This window comes from Vicugna pacos, chromosome 16, assembly GCF_048564905.1.
Source record: "Vicugna pacos chromosome 16, VicPac4, whole genome shotgun sequence".
Taxonomy (NCBI): domain Eukaryota; kingdom Metazoa; phylum Chordata; class Mammalia; order Artiodactyla; family Camelidae; genus Vicugna; species Vicugna pacos.
The window spans coordinates 43,539,186-43,565,851 of NC_133002.1; the positions used below are offsets into that span (position 1 = coordinate 43,539,186).

Genomic DNA, 26,666 nt, shown 5'->3' on the forward strand with positions numbered 1-26,666 from the left:
CCTATGTGAGCCGGTGCTCGGTTCCCCTACGTCCTTGTCTACCGCTCTTCCCTGCTCTGCCCACGCGGCTCTCCTTGCAAGTCCTGTCCCGCCAAGCCCACCCCCACCTCTCGGGGCACTGGCTCTTCCCTCCATTTGGAACACTTTCCTCAAGTCTCCCCCTAGCTCCCTCCTTCACCTTCTCCAAGTCTTAGCACCAAGTCACCTTCTCTGGAGGCCACCTGACCTCCTTATTTAAGCCCAGCCTTCCCAGCCCACATGATTCCTTTATACCCTTTTTTCCCCCTTGTCATCTTTTAACATATCATTATTATATTTACTATTCATTTACCGTCTCGCTGATGAATCTGCCCCAGGTAGCTAGACCAGTGGCCGGCCTTACAGTTAACACCCCAAGCTGCTGGGTGAATACAGAGATGACTGCATAGTGTGCTGATCCTGCTGTAACAGGTCTTGGGAGGCATGAGGTGAGTCCTGGATCTGTCATTTGTGATTCTGCACAAATATTTTAACCCCTCGGAGATTTTGTTTCCCCACCTGTAACCTCAAACAGGGTCTTGGTTCAGAGTAAACAAGACAGTTCGGGTGGGGCCAGTCCCAGTTGCCAGGCTCTCGTTCTTTTATGCCCACCCACTCAAATCTATTAAAATGAGACTTCCAAGCCAACAGGATCTCAATGAACGTTTCCATTTACTTTAGATTATATGTCATTATAAATATTAACAAATAAGACTTAAAAAGGACACCTTCGGGTAAGTCAGACGAAAGTACAAAAGTTGTGTGTGGGGCTGCAGTTTAAGGACGGTTTCTGCAACCGTCACATGATAGCAAAACGGTGGTAAGCAGTGCACGAGTCTGCGTCGAAGACAGCCAGAGTCCATGCATTGGGAGGTTCTCTCGGTTGGAGAAGAAACAAAGGGAGGACATGCTCGGGCCAGGAGGTGCAGTTCCTCGCTCTCGCCACTAGAGGTCAGGAGGTTACCGCTTCGGGGTTGGAAGACGGGCCCGTTGGGTATTGGCTAGTGGTGGCGGTGGACGGGACTAGGGAGAGGGTAGGGGTGCAGGTGGATGTCGAGTGAGCATCTGGCGACCCCCTCGTTACTGACACCTGACTTTGGAATGACCTTTTTTGCTTCAAATTCCTTGACTGTGTGGGGCTGATGGGCCAGAGGAAAGATGTCAGTTTGGGGTCAAAGGCAGAGCTGATACTGCAGCTTCTCAAAGCGGTTTTTCTTTAATAGAGATACAATCTGCAAGGGTTCCAGAATAGTGCCAGAGTCCTAGTGGAGGTTCTGTCACTGCCTGGGGGGCCTCCTGGCCCTCCTCATCTAGGGCTGGCTGTTCAGAAGACCCACCTCCCAACCTGACTGTCCCTATGGTCAACTGGAACCATTTTTCAGGCCCAAGTCTGCAATAGAAAGCCTCGGACCAGGTGTCTTGAGTTCTTGTCCCAGCTGGGCCCTGTACAGGCACCTGCTTGCTGGGCCTCAGCTTCTCCATGTGTCTGATAAGGAAGCTCTCCTAGGTAAGGCTCTAGGCGTACTTCTAACTTTGCCATTCAGCATTTCCACGTGTTCACAGGGATCCTGTGAGGCTCCTTTCTGAATGAGGCCACCCCCAAAACGGCAAAGCTAAGAAGATACCCAGACCTCACCCAGACACAAGGCTCCTCAAAATAGACCATCTCTCTCTTATTTTGACTTTAGGCTCCCAGAGTTTCCCCCATTCCAGCTGTATGGAGAAAAGTGAAGACCTTGTCTCAGTCCCCTCGAGGAACCAGGGCCTGGCTCACAGGTTCAGATGTTCAGTGGCTGAATTCTGGGACCGGGCAGTAGAGACTGCTGAGGAAGCCCTAAGTGGCACAGACGATTTCAAAGCCATCTAGAAGCCAAGGCAGCTGGACCACAGGCCGAGTCCCCACACCTCCATCACCCACTGGAGTTTACCGTGTCTTCACCTGAGTATCTCTGCTGAGCCCTAACAGCCCAAAAGGGAGGGGACTGGGGAGTACTGTCCCCCAGGCAACCGGAGGACATGGCAGTCAGAAGACCTGAGCTTCAGTCCTGCTTCACCCCCTCGCAGCTGTGTGACACTGGTATCTACTCAGCCTCTCTGAATCTGTTTCCTCATCTATCAAACGGGGATGAGAGTTAAGCCCATCTCATAGGGTTGTGAAGAATCGTTTAGACAGTGCATGTAAAACCCTTGTCATGCACAAAGCCTTCTTAGGAAAAAAACAAAGGAGGTGGGGCAGGGGCCATGAACATGGTCTGCCCCAGCTGTGGTAGCGCTGGAAGGCCTTGGGTAAGTCACTTTCCCTTTCTGGACTCCGTTTCCCATCAGTGCAGTGATGGGTTGAACACAAAAATTCCTGGGTTCTGCATTTGTTCATCCAGTGTTGAAAACCCCTTGGTTGGCAGTAAGAGTTTGGGGCTTCAGGCCTGGGCCCAAGATTCTGATGCCCTCAACCCCTTCCTGGAGACCCTGACCTGGGGTGCAGGGTGGCTCTCTTTCTAATCCTGGAGGACAGAGCCAGCCCTGCAGGCCTTCCCAGAAACAAGGCCCTGGACTGCTGCCAAATACTCCTGAAAGGGACAGCAGTAGGGTGAGGATGTGCAGGCCACCACGCGGGGTCCTGCACTTCCCAACTCTGAACCCAGAAGGGCCTGGGTGGAGCGTGAGAACAGGAGGACTTTTTTATTCTTTTTGTGGAAAGAAAAAGAGACTCTCTTCTTGACTGTAGCTGACCTGATGCCTCTGGGAACAAGAGGCAGGATCCAGCTTCCTCAGGAGGAGAAAGAGATCCAAAGGTGGGAGCGCTGGGCCTGTGTAAGCCTCCACCCATGGCTACAAATCCAGGTTGGCCTGGCAGCTAGAGGTGGGGTGGGAGCAGGGCTGAGTGTCATGGCCCCTGTGTTCCACTCCTACCAAACCCTTCCCCTGCTTCCCGCCCAGAGGGACCGGTCCCTGACGTGCACTGGCCTCCCCCTCTTGTCTGCCTAGAAGCTCCACTCACCCTTCAAGGACTTGTTGAAGCATCACTTCCTCCAGGAAGACCTCCCTGCTCTTCCAGAAGTCAGTCCAGAATCTGCAGCATGTGCAGGTGGGTCAGGCTGGCCTTGGCAGTCCTCACACCCCTGTTGTAAAGGTTTGTTTCCAGCTCCCTAACTAGATGGCAACCTCCCTGAGGGCAGGCCCTGGGTCTCATTCATCCCCAGGGGCCTGAGGAATCACTAAGTGAAGTGCTTGCTCTTTGCCCACGTTCACTGGGAGCTCCCAGAACTTCACCGGACTCCTGGCTCTCAGGTCAACTTTTCCCCTCCCAGTCAAACCAGAGATGAAGAGATGTAGTCAGACCCTTTTGGGAATGAACTTTCCTCACAGTCCTGTCCTCCCCATAACGCCCCTCTCCCTGATGGTTGCCCTGCACTCCTGTTCTCAGCCTGGGGTCCCTTCAACTCACTCCCTGCTGATCTCTAGTAGGTCCTTGTCCCCTAGACGGCCCCATTCCCTTCCTCTGGGTGGGTGCTGAGGCCAAGGTCCTCTCCCCCCACCTCCAGCCCTCTTGGGCCCTAAGGGGCCAAAAGCAGGCCCAGCCCTCTGCCCTTGCTGCCCCTTCGGAGAGGCTGGGCCTCCTACAGCCTCCGAATGGGGGCTGCAGTGGCTCTGTGTCCGAGCAGGCGTCCTGGATCTCCCCCAATGTGGGGGTTGAGGCCCTTAGTGGCAGCTGAGGAAGCCCAGGGCCTGGCCGGCGCTAGGCCAGGTACCGGGCAGGGGTGGGCGCAGTGGGCGGGGCAGGTCAGTCGCTGAGAACAGCCCCCGGGAGCTCGTTGGTGAGTGTGTGCCAGCGCTCGATCCGCTTGTCCTTGTTCTTCAGGCAGTCAAACCAGTGTTTCAGACGCTCTCCCTTGGCGTTGATGCCCAGAACCACACCACCTGCAGCAGGGCCACAGTGACTCTCAGGGTCCCTGTGGAACCAGTGCCCCCCAACCCCCCCTCCCAGACTCTCTAGCCTGCCCCCTGGCTCTGAGGGTGGACAGTGGTCTGACCGCTATGCCACACTCTCGGCTCCCTCGGATCAGGGCCCGGGGATCCTGCCCTTCCTCTGCCCAGGACCAGGGCAGCTCCACTGTGCACAGCCATTAAGACCACCAGGACTTTGGGGCCACAAAGGCCTGGAGTCCAGCCCGAGGGGCTGACCATCATCACTTCTCACAACTGCTCCACCACAGACTGCTGTGTGAGCTGGCCAGGCCTCTTTCCCTCTCTGGGTCAGGCTCGAACTTGTCTGAGGCCTCTCTGGTGGCAAGATGTTTATGGCCCTGGCTTTCACCAGGAAGGTAGGATTGGGGCCTGATTCAGGGCCACTGCCCTTTGCTAAATAGGTGTCTCCTCACCAATGAAATCGTTGGATTTTCCAATGTCATAATCCCAAACGGTGATCTCCAGGGTCTTCTTGGCCAGGTCCCCGTGCTTGATCTCATAACAGAATTCCTGGTGGCCAGAAGGGGAGTGGCTGGGAGGGTGGCCAGGGCATAGTAGTGGATGATGGTGGACTCTCACCCACCTCACCCACTTCTGTCTAAGAGCCCGGCTGGGGTCCTTAGGGTCCACTTCTCTCCAACCCACCTGTCACTGAAGCTGCTTTTCTCAAGACCCTCGAGAGTCTGCTTAGTGCCCAAAGCACACTTGGCGGCCTTGGTGTGCTTGACCTCTTTTGGGTCTGACTCTGGTGACCATTCCCCTTCTTTGTGGAACCCTCTCTGCCACCAGTTGCCTCCAACATCTGGTGTCCCCCTCACTCTGGCAGTATCTCCTCGGCCTTCTCTGCTGGCACCTGAGTCACCCAGGCTCTGCCTGAGGCCCTTCTCCAGCTGTACCCACCTCCCCCTCCTGCTGCTGGGTTCCCCTTTCCACCTCCACATCACCATGGCTACAACCCCTTCCCCTCCACCTGCACAGCCTGGCCTCACTCCGCCACTCCCACATCCCCTGGCTGGGGCGCTCTCCTGCAGCCCCTTCCCACCCTCCAGCTCCCACAGTGCCCTTTGGAAAACCCAGTTCCTCCAGGGCCCCCAGCCCCTTGTACCTCATTGAACTCTGGGTTTAGGGTTTTCTTCTTTACCGCTGTCTTATGTTTGGATTTCTTGTCCACATCTGGTTTCAGGTATCTGGAATTAAACAGATAAGCAGAGGATGGGACAAAGCTCTGGGTACACATGGAGCCAGCGGGGCTTGGAAGAGCTTTGTCCCTAAGGAGAGATTCCCCGGCCCCCGTTTGTCCTAATCATCGGATGTCCCCAGCACTGCTCTGTGGGAAAAGGTGAGTGGTCAGCTGCAGTGGCAGAAGCAAGTGGTTCCTTCATCATTCACAGTGGCTTCCTGAGGCTTCCACAGAGCCCCTCCGTCTTTCCCCCTAGGAAAGAGGATTTCCCTATTTCTGAAAGTCTAATTTTCACAAACACATTTCCCACCAGAAGAACATTTTTAGCAGAGTTGGTCCCTTGTTACAGCTTTTCTTTTTTAAATAGCAGATTACGGAGATAGAATCTGCAAGCTATACAATTCATTCTTCTCCAAGGTATAATGCAGCAGTTTTTAGTATAGTCCCCGAGTTGTACAACCATCGCCGCTACCTCACTGTAGCTCTGAGGAAGGAAAAAGTCCTTTTGGGCAGTAACAGTGCTGTTTCCTACAGGGAGAGGGAAGCCCTACTTGCAGACCTGTCCCCTCCACAGGCATCAGGGCCTTAGACTTTGATGCAGAACAGCTGTCTTCATCTGGGGCTGAGAGAGGTGGTGGGACTTGCCCAGGGTCACACAGCTGGTGCTCAGAAGTCAGGACCTCTCCTTTGCAAAGCTGCTCACCCTGTCCCTGCATGGACACCAGAGTGACAGTTGCCCTGCTCCTGCTGAGGGCGTGGACCTCCTCTGTCTTACCTGCCACCAGCTGCCTGGTGCCCTGCCCAGGTGGGTCAGCGAACACAGAAAGTGGTGGTGTTATTATTACATAAGTCATCGGGGTTCATTATAGAAACACTGGAAATATGTATTGACAGAAGTTGGGGGTGGGGGAGAGAAATGAAGACATGGTCGCACAAATACCTGTTCTTTAGCCACTTTATACAGCTATCAACAATTGGAAACCACCGCGTGTTCCTCAACAGGAAGCGACCTGGCTGACAGCTTTCAGATTCTCTACCTGACGGACGACTGCTTGGCATTACAGACCTACAGACCGAACTCCAGCCGCCACCGGCTCTCCAAAGTGTTAGGTTATGTGGGAGAAGCTGGAGTCAAAAGGCAACAGCCACACTGCACGGTCGCCTTTATAGGAAATCTGGAAAAGGCAAAACTATTGGGACAAAATAAATCAACGGTTGCCTGGGGCTGGGGACCCTTCTGGGGCGACGGTATCTGTATCTTGACCGTGGTCGTTACGAGACGGTCTACATCAGTCCCAACTCAGGGGGTGAAGCCTACTGTATGTGAATTATACCTCAATAAATCTGACTTTTTAAAACAAGTTGGGGGTTCCCTTAAACCCCCACCCAGAGAGGGTGAGTTTCTTCAGTTCCTTACAAGCTCCCATATACTTCTTGACTCATCTTTGCCTGTTTTGCTTTGGGGGTGAGGAGGAGGGACGGGGGCCCTGCACAGTGGCAGTGTCTCTCAGTCCTGCTTTCAGAAGCCCTGAAGGGAAGCTATGCTGGGCTCCCCATGCCCTCAGCACTGCACAGCCAGTGTCCATCTAGTGACCCTCACCTGGCCACCAGGCCCCCATGCAGCCCCAGCTAGAGGTTGTCCTCTGCTCTGCCCCCAGGCCTCTGTGCTGTCTCCTGGCCTGTGTGGGTGAGGAGTGTACCCTGGGCAAGTCCCAGGGGCCCCCTACCTGCCCTGGCCACTGGAGCCTCCTGACAGTGCCACCTCTGGTCCCTTCTGCACAGCGACTATTGCTCACCTGAGGCCCCCAGAAGACACCACAGGGTGGGAGAAGGAAGGGGTTGCCCAGGGCAGAACAGCAAGTTGCTTGAGTTTCCTCAGTACCTCTGGGTGTAAACTGGAGATGGTAACAGAAGTGCCACCCGGGGCTGTCACGGGGGTCAGAGAGGATTAGCACAGCCCTCGGTGCTTGTTAGTGATGAGCGTTATCATCTCAGTTACTCCACAGAGCTGGATCTGGGGTCAGCCTCCAGCCTGGGGAAACAGGTAGCTGTCACCTGGGGTGAAGTTTATAAAAATAAGGGTGCCAACAAAAGGCCATCTAGGTTAGCACCTCAGCATCCTCCACCTGGCGCTTCCCTGTGGTTCTCTTCTTGGGGTCCCAAGTGCTCTGCTCAGAATCTAACCTGTGCCCTTATTTCCCCTGCTTTTAGCAAGGAGGGCACCCATGGTCCATGAAGGGGCCTTGCAGAAATAGGGAGCCCTGAGGAGGCCTGAGCAGCAGCCCCTGCACCCCACCCCAGGGAATCAGATGTGGGGTTGCTAGGCCACTGGGAGCCTCCCTCTCATGCAGGGGGCCACCCACACAGCTGCCTGTCCTTGGAAGGCCACGCTGACCCCGCCTGTGGCTACGGGGTGGGGCGGGGCTGCAGTGGGCCCAGCAACTCCCACCCCTGTGGCAGGGGAGCCCCCGTGCGGTGGACTGGCCCTGCACGCCTGCCCCTGCCTGCTCATGGGAGTTGGCTGCATCCTCTGTTGTACCAGGTGAAGCCCTGCTTTCTGAGTAACCCAGCACAGGACCCTGGGGTTCCTGTCAACTTGGCAGGTGGGCACTAAGCCTGATTTTAAAATCTCACATCATTTTGACTTCAGATCATATTTCCTTCTGTAAGAAAACCCTAGCATCACAGACACAGGTAGAGGCACCTCCCTCCCTCCCCAGAGACCATCACTACCGTATCACACTGCATGCTCCCCTCTACAGTTTGCTTTGGGCTCAGCACGCTTGTCATAGCTGTCCACGTTAATTCACCTGGTCCTAATGTGTTCACTTCAACTGCACAGTACTCCATTGTACACACACGCCACATTTTATCAATCTACTCCTCTGCTGACGAACAGCGGGCTATTTCCAGCTTATCACTATCACAAGCAACGCTGCAAAAGCAGCTTTCCACCGTGCCTGCATCTCTAGGAACCAGACCTGGGAGGGAGATGAGGTGGCCACAGGGCACACACAGCTTCCTACGTTACCAAATATCACTTACTTGCCTTCCAATCCTTTTAAGAGTCTCCTAATTGTCTTCTGAGTCTGCACAGCATTTCCTCTCAAAGTGGTCTCTCATCCATCCCAAAGCACTGCTTTGCCAATAGTTAAGGTTGGGGCCCAACTTGTTTTTTATGCAGAAAACCAGTAGTCCCTGTTACGGCCTTTGTCACCTGGCCTCCTCACCATCCCCTGTGGCCAGGCCCATCCCTGTCTCTGTATCTTAACTCCCCATCCCTTTTCATGAGCAGAAATACCTCCTTTCCGCTAAGCCACCCTTCAAGACAGTCTCGGCACGAACGCAGACCAAGATCCACCTTTTGTTCATGGACGGGCCCAAGGCACGGATGGTGGCCACCGGGACACCTGCTTCATGCCTCTCCAAATGGCCACCAGCTCCTGTCTGCCCCTCAGCTAGGATCACAGCCTGTCCTGGCACAGGTCACCTGCTATGGCCCCTGAATGTCTGTCCCCAGCACCATCATGAGCCCCACCTGGCAGGGCTGGGTGGAGCCTTACCTGCTCATGTGGCACCACATAGGCTGGGCACGTGGGGGCTGGGCTAAGTCCTGGCAGAGCACCTTCACTGGACCCCTGGCCTCCCAGCATGACTCAAACTCACAGGGAGGCCTGAACTGGCCATTAGGAGATAACTCTATCTGTGTGACTGGGGAGCCACTTGACTGCTCCAGGCCTCAGTTTCCTCATCTGAGCAATGGGGCTGGCCAGACTCAACAAGGAGCTCGGAGGGGAGCACAACCTTGTGGGCGAGGTGCCCCAGTGCTTCATTCACACAACTACTTGCCACTCCAGCAGCTGATCCCAACACACGGGCCTCCTGTCCCTCGAGGAGAGGAAGGGGAGGAGGCGGCGGCCGGCGCCGCACACTCACGTTTTCACGTAGGGGTCCGAGTAGCCATTGGCGTCCATGGCAGCCAGGTGTGCGCAGCGCACGATGCCCACCAGCAGGCCCTGTTTCTGTGAGCTGTACTTGAGGGAGATGAGGATGCGGCCCCGCTCCTCCAGGGACTTGTCTTCCGACTTGTCTACCTGTGGGGAGGGTGGGCGGTCACTTGGCTGTCCTTGCCTGCTCCCCCAACTTTCACAGCCACAGACCCAGGCCAAACAAAGCCTACAGGATGGTGAGCGGTCACCCTCGCCCCAGCCCCCTGGAAGGTGCCTCCTGGAGCCTCTCAGGGTGTAGGGGGTGCCCCACTGGGGAGAACCCAGAAGACAGAGCTTGGCACACTGCCAACCCCAGGGGCAGCTGGGAGGCAAGTGGGGAGTGGCCCAGGCCCCTCCGTCCCAGTAGCTAGCTGCCCAGTGCCCCTTCTGGGGTCAGATCTCAACTCTAGGTTTCCCACTCCTGCCCACCCCACACTTTTCCATTCATTGCCCTCCTGAGATCACCCATTTCCACCTTCCAGCTGCTACTCACCTGGAGCCCCTCACCTTTACCCTCTGTCCACCCAGCCTGAGCCCCATGACCCCCGAGGGCTCCTCCTAGGCTTCTCTGCCAAGCTCCTCTCATATGCAATCCCTTTGCCCTCAACTGTCCTCTGCCTGGCACTAAAGTGGTGCCTCATGTGGCCCCTGGTAGGCAGGGGCCGTGCCTGCACCTCTGGAAATGGGGCTCCTATGGGATGAAGGAAGGACCACTGCCCCCAACTCCCACACCCAGAGCAGACATGGCTAGCTGATCACTGAACTTGCCCTGAGCTCAAACGCAGCCGCAGCACCTTCACACAGTGCTCAGGCAGCCGTGACCCGTAGGTGAGATGAGGCAGCTGAGATTTAACTATCTGCCACTCAGGCCCAGGGCTTCCTGTGTGATAGCCTCACTAAACCATGGCTCTTGTGCTTGCTATGTGATGTGGGAAAATTAAACAGTATAAAAGAGCAGGGATATTTCCAGTTGGTTTTCTAGGGTGGGATATACTTTGGATCGTTTCTCATGAAGACCATTGAACTGGGCATCGTTCAGTGTCTACTAAGAACGAATAAGGTTTACAAGACTATGTAAAATCTAAAAGGGACCATCAAAATGAATCTGCACTGCTGAGCGATCATCCCCAGCTGCATGCTTGTCACTGTGGGCCCCTGAACCAGACAAAGGGACTCCTAGCAAACTCAAGCGAGGTTCAGCAATGCCCTGACCATGCCCGTGCACAGGCACACATGCTCTCACGCACCTCTGTGCACAAAGCGTGCTCACACTCGCATTCCACACTCTCAATGCAGATACACATATGCACACTCTGCTAATACAATTCACACTCACACCACAGGTGTTTGTTTATGCCGGGGACCAAAACTCAGGAACACAACTCCAGCAGGAATTGGTGTTGCCTTTTGTAAGTGACATAGATCATTTGGAAAAACTGGGTCACCTGCGGTTAGTGACTAATAATAAAAAGGTTATCTCCATCACACAAATGTCTCAGTGGGAGGGAACGTGACAAGGGAATCCAATATGCAAAAAGGCAGAGCTGGGATTCTGGGAGGAAATCTGACCTCAGGTCACTCGTTTCAGGGCTCCATCAGGCCAGGCTACACTGAGCATGCGTCCTAGGACCCAGGGGACAGGCACTCAGCTGGGTTCTGTCCTCTCGAGCTCTCCCCTTGCCTGGGACTTCCAAGGGGGTGGGGAGGGGAATGTCCTGGGGAGAGGACTGTGCCCTGAGACCACGCAGTCCCTGAAGGCCCAGGTTTCTTAGATCCTGGGGCCCTGAGGCCTCCTGGCCAACCCCTCCCAGCTCCTCTGAGCTGGGTGAAGGCAGGCCTCAGAGAGGGGAGGGAGTAGGGCGTGGAGAGAGGGAGGGAGGGAGGGATTGCTGAGAGACTCTGGGAGGGCTCAGCTGCTGCACACAGCCAGGGGGCAAAATCGGTTTTGACATCATTTTCAAACAATTGCCATTTCTAGGAAAGAATTATTTTCTGTCTCCTCTGGGTATCTCACAGGCTCCTCACGCCTAACATGTTCCAGTTGAGCTCCAAGAATCCCCCAGCTGCTTCTCCCACGGTCCTCTGCATCCCAGTTAATGACCCTCCATCCTTCCAAGTGCTTGGGCCCCATGCCTGAGGATACTGATCTACCCACACTTCTCCCCTTCTCCGCTGCTGCACCCCCCAGGCCTGGTCCTACTCTTCCCTCCTTCTCCCTCTCTGCACCCTCGCCCTCCATTCCCTCCCATTCTTAGGAGCCTGTTAAAATGTGCTCAGAAGCCTTGGCACCTGCCTAGCACCCTCCCGTGGTCCTTCTCACTCAGGATAAGGCCCAAGTCCTCCCACGCTGCCCACCCTGACCTCTCCTTTCAGCTCCCAGGACCCCCTCCCCTCGTTCTCTCTACCCCACTCAGTTGATCTCTTGCCTGCGCCTCCCACAGGCCAGCTTCGCACTTTTCCACATGGGGCTTTGCACCTGCTGTTCCCTCTGCCTGGAAGAGTCCCTGCTTGACGGGCGAGGCCTCCCAGAGCACCCATCCAACTCACTAGTCCTGCTTGTGCTTTCCTGCTTGGCCCTGATCCCTGCCTAACAGACGACCTGTTTGGTTATTTTATCTCATTTTTGGTGCCCAAGCTTCATGAGGACAGGGAGATATGTCTCCCCAGCACCTGCAACCATGCCAGGCACATAGTAGATGCTCAGTTAGTGCTCCTGGCCCTGCACTCTCAGCCAGGCAGGCCCTAGACGGCTGCAAAGCCCGTGGCTGGAGGGAGCGAGCGGCCCACTCACCGGCAGCTGCTTCTCCAGGCAGATGCTGAACGTCTTGGTGTGGTTGGGCTTCAGCTTCTTGAGGGGCACCCGTGTCTCCCCAATGAATTCATTGTGGCGGAATTTGTCCTCATCACAGACGGAGATCCTGGAGGGCAAGGGGCCTCTCGGTTTGCTTCCAAAGTCAGTGGGGATTTACAAGCAGTGATGGTGGTGGTGGTTGGGGTTGGGCGGGCAGGGCCAGCCCCATGGACCAGGCCGGGTGGGGTGGGGGGAGCCAGAGGCCAGGGGCCTCACCTACCGCAGGGTCTTTCGGATCATGTCTTCGTCCGTGATCCCATAGTAAGTGAGCGTCTCGTTCCACGTGGGGTTCAGAGTGTTTCGGAGAGTTTTAGTTCTCAGCTTATTTGCCTGGAGAGAGAAAAAATGATCTTCTGAGCATCAAAGAGTGTGGTGGGCAGGGTAGTGGCCCCAAAGACGACCACGTCCCAACCTCCTGAACCTGTGCATGTGCGGTCTTCCCTGGCAAAGGGGGTTACGGTTGTTAATCAGCTGACTTTAAAACAGGTGGATTGCCAGGGGAAGGTATCGCTCAGCGGTAGAGTGTGTGCTTAGCATGCACAAGGTCCTGGGTTCAATCCCCAGTACCTCTACTAAAAAATAAATGAAAAATTAATTTAAAAATATATAAATAAACTTAATACCCCCCTCCCCCCAAAAAAAACCAAAAATAAAAAATAAAACAACAACCAAAAAACCAGGCAGATTGTCAAGATGATCTGGGTGGGTCACGTCATTACGGGGCCCTTCAAAGCAGAAGAGAGAGTCAGAGACAGACGTGACGAGGGAAGAAAGGCAGAGGCAACACCAGCTTTGAAGATGGAGGGAGGGGCCATGAGCCAAGGAAAGGGGGGTTCCTCTAGAAGCTGGAAATAGGCTGGAAATAGCTTCTCCCCTAGTGCCTCCAGAACGGAATGGAGCCCTGATGACATCTGATTTTAGCATGGTGGGACCTGTGTCGGAATCGCACCCTGCAGAACTGGAAAGGTAAGAAATTTGTAGTGCGTGAGCCACAAAGTCGGTGGTAATTTGTTAAGGGAGCCTTAGGAAATGAAAACAGGGGGCTCCTGCCTCCTAGGGGTGCATGTGTGTGTGTGTTGTGTGTGTGTGTGTGTGGTGTGGTGGGGAGGGTGTCTACAGGAGGCGGTGGGGCTGGGAACCTGCCTGTGGGACTGGATTCTCTCCCTCACACCTCTCTGCCTTCGCTAGGGCTGTTCCCTGCCTGGAACGCACCTCTCCTAGAGAATGCCTGGAAGCGCAGGGTAGGGAGTGACCCATCCAAGCCACCTATGGCCTCCCCTCCTTCCCTGGTGCTTCCGGAGATCCTGGTTCTTAAACTCCTTACCTGTGTTCCCCCTGCAGACTCTGAGCTCCATATCTGAGTCCCTCTGATGTCTGCCACAGTGACCTAGGCTTTGAAGTTAGACAGCCCTGGGTTCACATCCAGCATCACCACTTACATAAGCTCTGTGGAGCCCAGTGGGTTTACCTGCCCTCTGTGAGGGTCGGGCTCCCCACTGTGAAAAGGGCATGACAACACCTCTCTCTCAGCACTGCTTTCAGACCTCTTTCTAAGAAGGCTGCGCTCTGTGGGGAACCCTACGGGAGGCCCCTAGGACTCAGCAGCCAGGTACTGTGGACTCTAGAGACACACAGTCACTGAACTCCGGGGTTGGGCACCTGCCTCGGTCCTCGGCCCTCACAGCCCTGGGGTCCTCTGGGCGGCATGAGGATGCTGGGGCCTGGAGTGGGAGGAGGGCCACTGCCACTTCCCCCACAGCCCTGCCCTCCCTACAGAGGGAATAATCACCCCTTTTGGGGAGGCCCCCCAGGGTCAATGGGAGTCCCAGCCCGACACACTCATCCAGGGAGTTTGGGCCCCAAAGTTAACTCAGGCCCCAGCAGTCTGTGGGTGCTCAGCCTGGGGATTGCCACTTGGGGGCAGGACTGGAATTGTCCTGAGCAGTGTCAGGGGAGGCCCTCTGCCCAGGAAGGTGCCCCATTGCAGATTCTTCTTCTCTGTCAGGTCAGGGCCAGGAAGGACGTCCCCATCTTTGGCTTCTGAGAAAGAGGCCAGGACTAGAACACCAGCCACTGGGCTCTGCTGCTCACACTCCTGTGTCCTGTGTCCCATATCTGTCTGCCTCTGCCCTGGTCTCTACTTGGAAGCAAAGCTGCTGGACTCCAGTTGAGTCCCTGCTGGCGTGGGGTCTGCCCAACCCACCCCTTGGGATGTCTGTGGGTCCCAGGGCCAGGGCAGGACCCAACTCTGAAAAGATGATGTGACTTTCCCTCCCATGAAATTACAAATAAAACAACACTGAACCATAAGACGTATGAAAGGAAGTCTACTCAAGTTCTGATCTAGCACCAAAGGTCACCTGTCTTTTCCTCTCCTTTTGTTGATACACCTGTTGGGCTGGCCTGTGTGTTGGGTCATCTCGCATGGGAATAAGGATTCTGTAGTCAAATAATTTGGGCAGATGCCCACCACTCCATCTCCCTTGTAAAGCATCACAGAGCAGCCCATCAATAAAGGCTCTGATAAGTCCCGCAGCAAAGAAACCTGTTTAACAATGTTTTCCAATGTTATTTGGCCACAGAACCCTTTGCACATAGTATTAATCTCCAGCTGAGGATGTTTTTTATAAAATACTGGCAGGGAAATTCTACGGGGGAGTTTCCTCAACTTAGCAGGCAGGTAGTGCTGACTCACGTTCCCTGGGAGGTCTGGAGGGTGTGGACTGACTGGGTGCTCTGGGTGGAGGTGGAGTGAACCCATCAGCTTGCTTGGGCTCCGAGTGGGTGTGGGAGCTGCAGGCCTCCCTGGATGCCCCAAGCCCAGCCTGGGCCCCAGTTGCAGGGCTGGTCAGCAGGCCTGGGGCAGGGCCCTCACCTTACTGGCTCCTGGCAGCAGGTGCAGCTTGACATAGGGGTCCGCCAGCCCATTGTGGTCCATCGGCTTCAGGCCCTGAGCAGAGGAGAGGCAAAGGGTGTAACTGGGGGGCTGGGGACACAGAGCAGTCACGGCCTCCAGGCACCTGGGTCAGCAGGCATCCTTGCTCCTGGGCCTCCTGGCTGGGTCCGTTCATGGCCCTCTTCACAGAAGCAACCCGGCCCCGCACCCCCAGAACGGGAGGTGAGGATGGCTCGGTGCTGGTACACTCCTCCTCCCCGCAAATGTCTGGCCCTGGGCAGGCGACTTGGGGCATCTTTGTCAGATGAGCTTTTCTCTTTCTCTCCTTATCATGGAGGCCAGGTGACTCACCTTTCTCTGAATAAGGGCCTTGTTACCCTGCTGTACTCGGGCCCTTTCCTCTTCCTGTCCCCCCTCCCCCAGCTCGGCAACTTCTCTCATTGACCCCAAGTCCACATGACCCTCTGTCCACTCAGCCACACGTGTCCCCCTGTGGCCATGGGAAAATGTCCTACATCTTGGACTCCAGGCTCAGTTTCTGTCTGGCTTTGCCACAGCTCTCAAAGCTCTCAACCAGTCTGTGTCCATGGAAGCCACACAAGCTGGCCGGCCACAGAGGGTCCCTCCACAAGATGGCACCCCTCACTGACTTCCAACAACCAGTCAGCGTGAATAGCCAGGGTCCCCATGGGACCATCAACAGACGGGGCTCAGTGGACCTCATATGGGCTCCTGTTTATATTTTCCTTCTGGGACGGCACACAGGGATGTAGGGAGGCAGCTGTGGCCTGTGTGGGGCTGAATGGGCAACCCCACGACATCATTCAAAGAGGAACTGCAAGTCATGACTGGCCCACCTCCCAGGGCGGCCGAGGTCCTTCTCTCTCCCTCCCCATCTTGGTTTGGAGGAGCCCCCAGGTGGGTCCTTCCAACTTCTACCAACCACTGCTCTGTTCCTGGGAAGGGGCACACAGGTTTTAGAGCCAGGCTGGCCTGGGTTTAGGTCTCAGCTTCTGCACTTACTAGCCGGGTAAGTGAGTGCGTTCTCCTGAGCCTCAGCTTTAGCATCTGTAAAAGGGGTTAACAGTCCCCACTTCCCAGGGCTGGGGAGAGAGGTGAGGAGGCAATGCTGACGCAGGGCCTGGCTGCTGGGGGATTTGCTCCCCTTCCCTGACATGCAGGCCGCTTGGAAGATGCCAGAGAAGCAGCTGAGCTGGGGTGGCATCTGAGCTCTGCCCTGCTCCAAGGGGACAGCTTCCCTCCCTAGCTGGGCGGCTCCTCCCAACACAAGTCTGTCATCCCACCTCTCACCCTTCCCCATGAAGGTGGAATTTCCCAGGACTGGTGGTTCTGTCAGAGTTTTCCCAGTTGCGTTGTGGATATGAGTGCCCGCGTGTGTGTGTAGTGGGTGGGGCGTTTGCATCAGGGCAGCATCAGGTCCTGAGCATTTACTTAATGCTCACGACAGCCGCATAGGTGGGGACAATTAACTGTCTTACAGATGAACAAACTGAGGCTGCTCTGCTCACCAAGAGGGAGGGTTAACAAGCTAGGGTCCAGAGCAGAGGCATCTGGCCTTCTCCCAGAGACCCCCGAAGGGTTCCGCCTGTCAGCTTCAGCCTTCCCACTGCCTGGGGTTCCTCCCCACACCCCAGCTCCTCCCATGCCTGTACCACCACATTCCCTACAGAACCGGATCCAAGCAGAGGATGGGGTGCACCATGGTTGGGTGCTCCCATCCCCCACCCGCAATGCCTTGAAAGACACACTCCCAAGTGGATATGCGGGCACCCCACCCCCCACCCCCAGTACACCCACACCCACACCCACACTCTGGGGCCCAGGTAGGGAAGGCAGGGCACACAGCACAGGAGGGGCCTGGTGTCTGGAGGGGAGGAGAGGGCATGGCTCTGGCCAGAGTGGCCTGGCAGCCAGTACCCATTCCCAGCCCCCAGGCCTGGACAACCTCTATACAGCTGGGTGGAGGGAGACGGGAAGGGGTCTGCCCGGGCTGTGCAGCCTGCCCTTCCCCATAGCACAGCTGAGGGTCCTAGGGCAGGTCTGGAGCTCCTGCATCACAGCCCAAGCAGCTCCCAGCTCCCAGAGAGAGCAGGGGCAGGGATGGTGCAGGCCCAGTGGGACACGACTCACCCCTGCCACGCAGTTGGGCTGGGTAGCGCACAGCTGGGGCTATACCAGGCAGTCCGCCCCTCTGGGTGGGCAGAGCCATAGGCAGGATAGGAGGAGGGGCAGAGAAGCTAGTGGGTTGAGGGGCTGGTGGGGGAGCTGGTGGGGGTGCTGGGCCCAGGCCCTTGCACGGCTCTACTGGGAGGGTCTAGAAGGCTGCATGGCCACCCTTACCTTGCGGGAGAACATCAACTTTGGCACCTTCCTCCCAGAGGGAGCGATGCAGTGGGGGGACGAAGGGAACAGTGTGGCTGAGAACACACAGCTGCCAGCCCAGGGGCGGGGGCGCAGCGGGGTTCATGGACACCCACCCCCACCCAGAGAGCAAACTCAGGCCCACTGTACCAGGACTAGCCTCCTGCCCGAGGGCGTCAGCATCCAGAGCCGGGAGGCCCAGGTGCTGGGAACCTCGGGCGGGAGGCATCTGAGTCCAACCCCTCTTCTTGGCCTCTAGGACAGGCCTATCACCTCCCCGCCTTCCCTGTCTCTCTCCATAGCTCCCCAGTTCAGTCCCCTGAAGGCCCCCGCCCCCACTTCATTCTCTCCAGCTTCTCTGTTCTCTTTCCCCCAAAGCGCAGGGCTTTTTAGGGGCAGCTGAGATGACTGAGGCAAGAACTCCCTCCCGGCCCGGCACCTGCAGAAGAGACGCCACCCAGCCAGGACGGGAAACAGGGGTGGCCCGGCCTCGGCCCCAGCGCCTCCCCCGGGGGCGCCTACCTTGGCCTTGCTGATGGTGCAGTGGAGGGCGCTGTTCTCCTGGTCGTAGAGCAGGCTGAAGTCCAGCGTGCCCAGGGCGGCTGTGGACATGGAGGGCTCAGTCAGGTGGGGGCTGCGTGGTGGAGAAGCGTCACCCACCCCGTGTGGCTGGATGAGGTGCCACGGTGACTGCCACCCACTGAGCACCTGCCGCGTGCTGATCCCCCAACCCTGGGAAACGAACATTCCCCCCAGTTTCCTGACGAGGAGCTGAGGCTCAGGAGGGTCAGGCCTGTCCTCAGCCACCGAGGGTGGTGGCCAGGAGTCAAACCTGGGCGGTGGGCCCCTGACCCCCGCACTGAGAAGCGCGGCCTGGGGCTGGTCCAGTGGAGGGGCCACGTGTGCTGGGTGCTCAGCTAAAGGGGTTCCTGCCCTCCTGGTGCAACTGCCAGTCTGGGCTAAATGAGGCTGCAGGCCCTGGCTGGGCTGACTGCCTAGTCACTTGCCGCTCCCCAGCAATACTTGGGGCTAGGGATCCCTGTCTCTCCGGTCCTTTGGTGGCCCCGGGCAGGATGCGAGGAGTCAGCTGGGCCCTCGGGCTGCTACCCCTAACCTCTGAAAGGCAGTGAGTGATTCCTAAGGGCGGGCAGAAGGTTAAGTAATCATTGGATGCAGCTGCTACCCTCGGGGGCGATCACACACGGCAGCCTTTCCGGTGGATGTGGCTCCCAGTATGAGGGTGGGGTTGAGAGTGGGGGCAGGCTTTGGGGGCAAGTCTCCAACAGCAAGATGCACATTCACAGAATGTCTTTAGAAGTCCAGATCCTGCTGTGGGCTGCTGGACTGTCAACTGGCATCCCATTCATTCATTCTTTCCCAAGTGTTTACAATATGCCAGGCCCTAGGAATGAAGGTATCAATAAGGCAGGGTTCCCGCCCTGAGGAAAGCACAGCTTAATGGGAGGAACAGATGAAACAGATTTGCCACAACAGTCTGGTGGGCCAGGATTGATGAGGGGTCCAAGGGGGAGGCCTGGCTTTGATGTGAACTGAGGCCATCAGGGAAGGCTTCCTGGAGGAAGCGACGTTTCACCTGCACCATGAGAAATGAGTAGGAGCTGGCATATACACAGGGGGCTAGGGGAAGGGGCATTCGAACCACAGGCCAACTCAAAGGGTGGGTGGCTGAGTGATGCTGAGGGGAGGGCAGTGCTCTGTTCTTCAGGCCAGGCATGCCTAGCAGCGGTCTAGATCAACCTATGGCCACCTGGCCAAGTCTGGCCACATTCATCTGTTTACATCTGGCTCATAGCTGCTTTGGCACCACAACAGCAAGAGCTGAGTAGATGTCACAGAGGCCACGTGGTCCCCAAGCTAGAGCAGGGGTCCAGACATGGCCAAGTTTCAGGTCTGCGGAAAACAGGCAATTAAGGGCCCTGTGCGCGGAGCGGTCCTTGATTCTGAAGTCTGGCACTGAGTCGTGTTCACCTTGCTCCCAGATCCTAACACAGGTTCAGGCACACAGCTCAGTGTCTCTATCACTGCCCGGCAGGGACATATGTGGGGTGCGAGACCCACCCTCTGATGTCTGCCCCTGGGTTCTAATCCCAGCTCTGCACCTCCTTGCTGTGTGGCCTTAGACCGCTTACCCAGTCTCACTGTGCTGCAGTTTCCTCACCTGCAAAATGGAGACACATCCGTCTCCACCTCACAGCGTTGTGCTTCGACACCGCGCCTGGGGTACAGGAAGTACTCAGTAGATAATTATAGAAGGAGCAGGTCCATTTAGGTGATTTTTTCTAGATAACTGTACTTGCCCCTCTGAGACGCCTTCCGGAATGAACTCGTTCCAAACTGGATCACTCCCCTCCCAGCCTTCATGAGCAGAATATACAAATGGTCTCTTACACTTTTCTGAATAACCTGAGTCATTGCTGTGAACACGGCGACCGTTTTGCGTGTCAGAGTCACAGCCCAGAGACAGAAGGGCGTGTGAGATGGTTCCTCCACCAATGGATCCCAGATGGCCACTCTTTTTGAGGTTTTCTTCCTCTTTCTGCCTCCTGCTTTGCCATCAGCTTGAAATGTCTGTTACGGTACTTGCCTCTGGTACTACAAACATCTCTCTCTCCTATTCAATAGTTACTTGGTTCCTCTATGAGACCAGGTGAGAATACTTGTTAAAATTGTGTCTAAACTAAAAATCAATAGGCCTTGAGTGAAGCCTAAGGTCCTTTCTCCTGAGGAGAGCCTGTGTGCTTTTGGTCTAGCTGTATCCAGCCCTTTGCTTCCTGTATCCAAGCTGCCCTTGGTGCAGGTGGGCAGGTGAGGGTGCTGTAAGCGAGGCCTCTATCACCACGCCTGTAACATGTAACACAGCCATGGGCCCAAGATGCTCCAGGCCCAGGCTTTTGTAAAAATATTCTCCAAAGCTCTTGGCTTTGCACGACAGTACATCCATCTGCCGTTCAGTTCAGGCCTAACGTGTGGCTTGTTCCTTGTTCCTCCTGAGGGCAGGGACCATGCCTCCATCACGCCTTGTGACACCACCAAAGAGCAGATGTTCAGTCGACACAGCTGGTCCATCCAAACCCACTGGTTCCCCAGACACTCACGGGAGCAGAGATTTGGTGTGATGCTCGTGGAAAACACCCAGTCCATGACCTCTGCCCGATTCTCCATCTCAGAGAAGGACAAGCCAGCAGAGTCCCTGCTGGGAAATTCAGCTCCAGCCCAGGAGGGGCTCTACAGACATCCCTGTTTAAGGGTGGGGCCAGGTGCTGCTCAGTGAAACCAACACCTGGTATCCCAGGAAGGCACAGCAAGCCCAGTGCTGCTCCAGGATGGGACTGTTGAAATTTCTTTCTTCCTTTTTTTAATGGAGGCACTGGGGATTGAACCCAAGACCTCATGCATGCTAAGCACACACTCTACCACTGAGCTATACCCTCCCTTGCCAATGAATGTCTTTGCATTCCAATGCAAGTTTTATAAGAAATAATATTTTATAATTAGAAGCTCAGTCACCATTTTCAGACACTTGCTGGTGGTGGAGTTCTCTTATGGAGCTTAGAGTCCAAAGTTCCCTGTATTTCCTATTTGGAGAAATGAAGCTCAGAGAGGGAAGGTGATCTGGTCAGGGTGGCACAGCAGGGCTGGACACAACCCAGACCTCTTCACTTCCATCCTGATAGCCCCTGCCTTAAAGCCTGGGGGCTTCCAAAATTTTTTTCGTCTGCCAGTTTGTTAGTTCAAACCTTAAGAGGATGCAATGGAGAAACAAAAGAGGGAAAAACAGAATTGCTCTTGGGGCTTGGGGAGCGGGGAGAGCTTGGCTGCTGCCCTGGAGGGGCCTCTGAGTTGAAACGCACCCTGGGTTTGTGCAGATGAGGAGGGCCCTAAGGGCGGGTGAAGGTGCTTGTCTGTGTGAGCCACTCAAATCACATGTCCTGCCTAAGGTTTACATCCTTGGCAAAATAATGAGGGTTGGTCACTAATGGGCCTTTGAGAGTTGTCACCCGCTTTGTTGATAATTATAGAGCTTTAAAGGGGCTAATTCAGAGAAAATCGAGCTTAAGCCCCTGTCAGTTCCTCTAGGGCAGAACATGCCTTTCCTTTGCTGATGGAGACTGACAGCATCATTTTGACCTTGGTTTGCACCTGGACTTTCCTCACCCGTACACCCTTGGGAATAGGAAATCGGTCCTGTGTTTTGTTTTTGTTTTTGTTTTTTCTAAGAAAAATGTCAGCCTCTCAAATAGTTTTTAAGAAACCATGGCAAGAACCACAGAAAATGATCAAGTCTGAGTCGAAAGCATTTCATAGTTGGGGAAACTGAGGCACTGAGCAGGGGCTTGCAGAGGGTACGAAGAGGAATGAGCCACGCATTGTACATCCCTGCCTCCCAGGAGCTCAGAGGCAGAGGGTCTGGACTTTTAGAAAACCTGTTCACTCTCCTGCTTTACACTGTTCAAAGGTTTTCCACTGCCTCCTGGACTCAGTTCAACCTCCTTAGCATGGCAATCAAGGCCCTCTGGGATATGACCGCTTTGGCCTCGTCGGTCTTTTCCCCTTGCTTCTGCCCCTGGACTCTTCCTCCTTCCACTCTGCCAGCCTGTGTCCTCCCTCCTCCCAGCCTCAGGGCACCCACTCTGTGGGGGAACTCTGCTAGCCAGTGTTTCACATTTGGGTTCCTGCCCTCACCGCTGGGCTACCTGTGGGTCTCAGTCTCTATGAACTCCCTGATGTCAGAGATTATACCGCAGGCATTCCTGAGTCTCCATGCCCAGCACAGTGCCTGACACCTAACTGGTCTTCAGTGCATAAAAATAAGGTCCAGGTAGAACATGACATCTCCAAGGAAAGGGAGTCACAGCCAGTGGGGACAGGGAAATGCCTCCAGCTGAGGGCTTTCTGGGCAGGCCTAATGGCAATTCATCTTCTCCATCCTTGCTCCAGGCCTCTGTGGGCATCAGTCCTGACCCGAGAACAAATCATGCTGAGGCAGGTGTAAGCAGGGGGCATGAGATGCAATTCTGGCCATCGTGACAGAAGGACAGTTCTCCTGAGGACTTCTGGGAGTGGCTTCCTTGATTTTAAACTTAGACAGGGGCGAGGAAATGGATCTTTATCAAATTTAGGCTCTTACTGTTACATGTGATGCCTGGACCTGCTGCAGCCACCTTGGACCATGAGGGAGATCAGCCTAAGAGGAAAAGGGCGCAGCCAGGTGCAAAGACAGAACCATTACCAGGGAAGCTGCTGCTGAGAGGCTGCATGAATATACCCCAGTGCCACATGACCTCGACAGTCCTCACTGCTTAAGGCGCTCTGAGTTTTCTGGTACTTATACCCCCCAGCATTCTAGTCATTACAGCTTGGAAGAGTGGACTGGGTTTCTGCAGATGGAGAGCGGGTGGGAGAGCATCTCAGGCAGGGGAGCAGCACATGTGGAAGGTGGGGCATAGGTCCCATCAGGGCAGAAAGCAATGGAGTCTAGCCCGGCCAGGCTACACTGTGGACCACTGGGAGGGGAGGGTATTTCTAACTCCAACATTCATGCGTCTTCTCCCGGTCATCACTCCTCTATTAGATCAGTTTGGAACCTGTCAATTGTGTGCCTGTACCTTGAGATGACTTAATAAAGGATGGGCTTTAAAGAGAAGGAAAAAAAGACCGAATAAATAAATAGCACTTCACTCTCAGCCTTGAACAACAGAGCAACCGTCCTAATTTCTTTTTGTTAGAACAGAGATAATCCAATAATTAGGGCAGCAAATAGCATAACCCCGGCTAAAGCCGTAATGAACCATCTGGCTTGAATCATTTAGGCTTATTGTAGGGATCTGGTTGTCAGAGCCGAGATGGGGGTGCGGCCTGGGGTACTACGTGGAGAGTGGTTCCAGCTCAGAACCTGGTCCTGCCACGAGCAAGAGCCAAGATTGCTGTGCTCCCAGGATGGGATGTTTGTTCAGCCTCTGATGGGATCCAAGCCCAGGGTGGCCACTCCTTGAAGGGTATCGAGGTCCCAAGCTGACCCTGGCTCAGCCACACGTCCTCTTCCTTTGCTCTTTTCAGCAGAGGGCCCTGGTGTCATGGGTGTGGCCAGCCCACAGCTCAGGCTGGCAAGACTGTGTCCAGACTGCCTTGTACTGCCGACCCCAAGTGCGTCTGTCCCCTGCTAGGACAGTGAGCATTCTGGGTCCGAGGCCCCAGCCCTGTTCCCTCTCTGCTGCTGGCATAGTGCTTGGTGAAGGACTGCTGAGTTGACGGTCTGAAGATGGGGCAGCTGGCGCGAATTTTGAATTTTCTGACCCCTCTCCTTGCCTGTGGGTTCAGGGACAGCCAAAAGAAACCACCAGATTTCTCACACCTTAGCTGTATGTCATCAGAGGGCCCTGGGTAGCACCAGGAGGGCCTGAGGCTCAGGTGGAAGCCCTGCCCTGCTTGCCTGTTCCCTTGGCACAGCAGGAAAGGCGCTGGAAAAGGGACTAAGTTCCCCACCCCTTCCTCTAGAGGTGACTGTAGACTCAGGGCACACAAAGCGGGTGACTTAGATCTTAGTTAGGGCCTGCTCAGAGGCACAGCAAGTGAGGGGGATACCCTTCCCGGGGGCCAGGAGCTGAAGGTGGGGAAGATCCAGGGCACAGCTCTAAGGGCAAGAAACTCTCAAACCCATTTCCCCAAGCTGGCAGGGAAGTGAAGGGAGAGGCTTGCCCCCCATCCCCATGTGGGGGTAGGGGGCAGGGCCTCAATATGCCAGGCTCTGGCCAGAGGGTAGTGGTCCAGGCCCAAGAAAGTGCAGAACAGGCAGCTTCCCAGCACAGGCAGGGGCTGCCATCAACTCCTCTGATAAGCTTCCTCCCACTTGCTCTTCCTGGGCCTCCCTAGGCAGGGTGATGAGAGGTCTGGCCCCATCTTTTCCCGCAGTGGTACTGGTAACCCCCACCATCAGCTTCCAGAGGCATTTTATGGTGGGGGAAACTCCAGACCCCAGGCCCAAGGCCCATGTGGACACCCAAGCCAGGAGCAGCCACCCTCCTTGTACTGCAAGGGGGATGGAACCCGGCAGGCCTGCGAGAAGCAGGCGAGCAACCCCTGCCCGGAATGAGCCACATCCTGGGCAGGGCTGGCGTTTGACGAGGGTTTGCCAGCTCTCAGGGTGACGCGGCTGGGGCTACAGCGGGTCTGGGGGCCTGCCGAGCCCCGCTGCCCGATCCCCATCCCGCGCACACCCATACTGGACAGGGCGGCGACCTCTTCGTTCTAGGTTTCCCCTCCAGTCGCAGGGCGGGCAGGGCTGGCACCCTCTGAGCCCGGAAAGGCGTCAGGAGCGGCAGCCGACCGGGCCTTGGTCCTGGGGACCCCGGCGCTTGCCTACTCCCTGGGGCTCCGGGCTCAGCCCGGGAGGATGAGGCGCCAGCTGGAGTGGGGGAGCCCTTCCTGGCCGGGAAAGCGGGTGTAACAGGTGGGCAAAGGTCGGAGGCCGGGTCGAGCGCAGCGGCGAGATCCATGGACATGGGAGGAGGAATCGCCAAGGTTTTTCCAAAGGACAAGCGGCCCCGTGGTCTCCTGGTCCTCCTCCAGGCAAGCCGCCGCGCTCTGCCGCCGCCGGGCCCACCCGGGAAGCCGCCAGGCTCCGGCTCCGGGCGCCCTCGGCCTCCCGCCCAGCCCGACCCTCGGCCGCAGGGCCCGTCCGCCACGGGCTCCGGGGCGGGGAGCGACAGCGCGGCCGGCAGCAACTGGTGTTTCCCCGGGGCGCAGCTCCGCCCTGCCCGGGAACAAAAGCCGCCGCCTGCGCCGGGGCTCCCGAAGGGTGGGCTGAGAAGGGGCGCGGGGCGGGCTCCGGAGAGCCGGGCCGCGGAAATGGGACACCCCCAGGGGGCGCCCCTAAACTTCCCACCTCTCAGATCCGCTCAGGGGAGTTGTCGGGGCTGTGTGTGAGGGGCGCGCGGAGAGCGCATGGCGCGGCCAGGGGCCGCCACCGGGGAGGGGTGTGCCGGGGGAACCGAGACCGCGGGGGGAACGAGGGTGGACGAGGGCGGCAGAGCGAGCAGCTGCACAGGGCAGGGGGCGAGGAGCCGGCGGGTGGGAAACTTACTGCAGTCGTCGGACTCGTAGCCGTCGGCGTCCGGCTCGTCCTCGGGTGGCTTGGCCGGCGGCCGCGCCGGGCTGGGGCTGGGGCCGGGGCCAGAGCCGGAGCCTGGGCTGGCGCCATAGGCTCCGAAGAGCTGGTCGACATCCTCGTCGTCGTCGCGGGCGCCGTCGGAGGGGCTGCGGCGGCCCGTGCTGGCCGCGGCAGGACGCGCGGGGGCGTCCGGGGGCGCAGCGGCGCGGGGCCCGGCGTCCGGGGGCAGGCCCCGCGGGAAGCGGGGGAAGTAGTCAGAGATCTGTTTGATGGGCCGGATGGGGCCGGGGCACACGTCGATGGCCATATGCTCCTGGATGCTGATGGTCGCCTTCTCCCCGCGCCGCCGGAGGGTCATGCAGGCAGCGCGGCCCCGCCCGGGCGCGGCCCGGCCCGACCCGGCGCTGCCCCGGCCCGGGGGCGGCTCAGCAGGCTCGGCGGGGCTTGGCCAGGGCTGCGGGCATCGCCGGCGGCGCCCCCGGACGGCCCTGACGCTGCTGCTGCCTGCTCCGCGGCGGCCGGCGAGAGTGAGTGCCAGGGGCCGGCAGGCAGGGGGCGGGCCCAGCCCGCGTCACCGGCAGCCGCCGAGCAGTGCGAGTGTGCGGGCGGCGCGGGCGGCGCGGAGCGAGCCGAGCGGCGCCGCACTCACTCGCACTCACACCGGCGCGCACGCCGGCCCGGGACCCCGCGCGCGCACACTCGGCGGGCAGGGCCACCGGGCGCCTTCCACTTACGCACCGCAGGACGGGCGGGGAGCCCAGCGGGGACCCGCAGAACGCACATCCGCACATTCCAGCGCCTGCCTGCACCTTCTGGGCTTCCTTCGCTCTCACAGGACACACGCCAGTGTGCAAGGACACTCCAGGCACACACAAACGCGTGCAGAACTGGGCGCAGGCACCCACTACTACACCTGCAGGACACACACGTACCCACACAGAGTTGCTTGAGGCTACTGTGGCACCTACACCCCCAATACACGCGCATCCCCGACAGGGCACACAGACAGCTCCCGTCGAGGTGCTCAGGGGTCCCAGGGCGCCCATGCCCCCAGCACACCTAACAGAACACACGAACACATCCCAAAAGTGATCAGGGGACTCAAGGCGCTGCTCCTCCCAATCTAGCAGGACTCACAGCCACACTCCTAGGAGTGCGGGGACAGAATGCTCACACACTAGCAAGACATGCCCATCCTCATGTCCAAGCCCGTCCAAGGTCACTACTGGCATAGTTTGTTCACACTTCCTCTCAGG

The 26,666-nt window shown here is 57.1% G+C and overlaps 1 protein-coding gene across 3 annotated transcripts; it reads right to left on the reverse strand.

Moving 5' to 3' along the window:
• Nucleotides 1-671: 671 nt before the first annotated feature.
• On the reverse strand, nucleotides 672-25,985 carry DOC2B (double C2 domain beta). 3 transcript variants are annotated; one of them, XM_072939061.1, is made up of 10 exons: nucleotides 25,384-25,985; nucleotides 19,462-19,518; nucleotides 17,805-17,884; nucleotides 14,880-14,954; nucleotides 12,225-12,334; nucleotides 11,945-12,071; nucleotides 9,101-9,258; nucleotides 5,090-5,171; nucleotides 4,398-4,494; nucleotides 672-3,936 (listed from the first exon to the last, which is right to left on the reverse strand). In XM_072939061.1, exons 1-10 carry the CDS (start codon nucleotides 25,766-25,768, stop codon nucleotides 3,800-3,802), a joined length of 1,308 nt encoding a protein of 435 aa, XP_072795162.1. In that variant the 5' UTR covers nucleotides 25,769-25,985; the 3' UTR covers nucleotides 672-3,799. The 3 variants fall into 3 exon arrangements, with proteins under 3 accessions (XP_072795162.1, XP_072795163.1, XP_072795164.1); XM_072939062.1 differs by lacking the exon at nucleotides 19,462-19,518 and having other exon boundaries at nucleotides 25,384-25,980; XM_072939063.1 differs by lacking the exons at nucleotides 14,880-14,954; nucleotides 19,462-19,518 and having other exon boundaries at nucleotides 25,384-25,982.
• Between the last annotated feature and the right edge of the window lie 681 nt (nucleotides 25,986-26,666).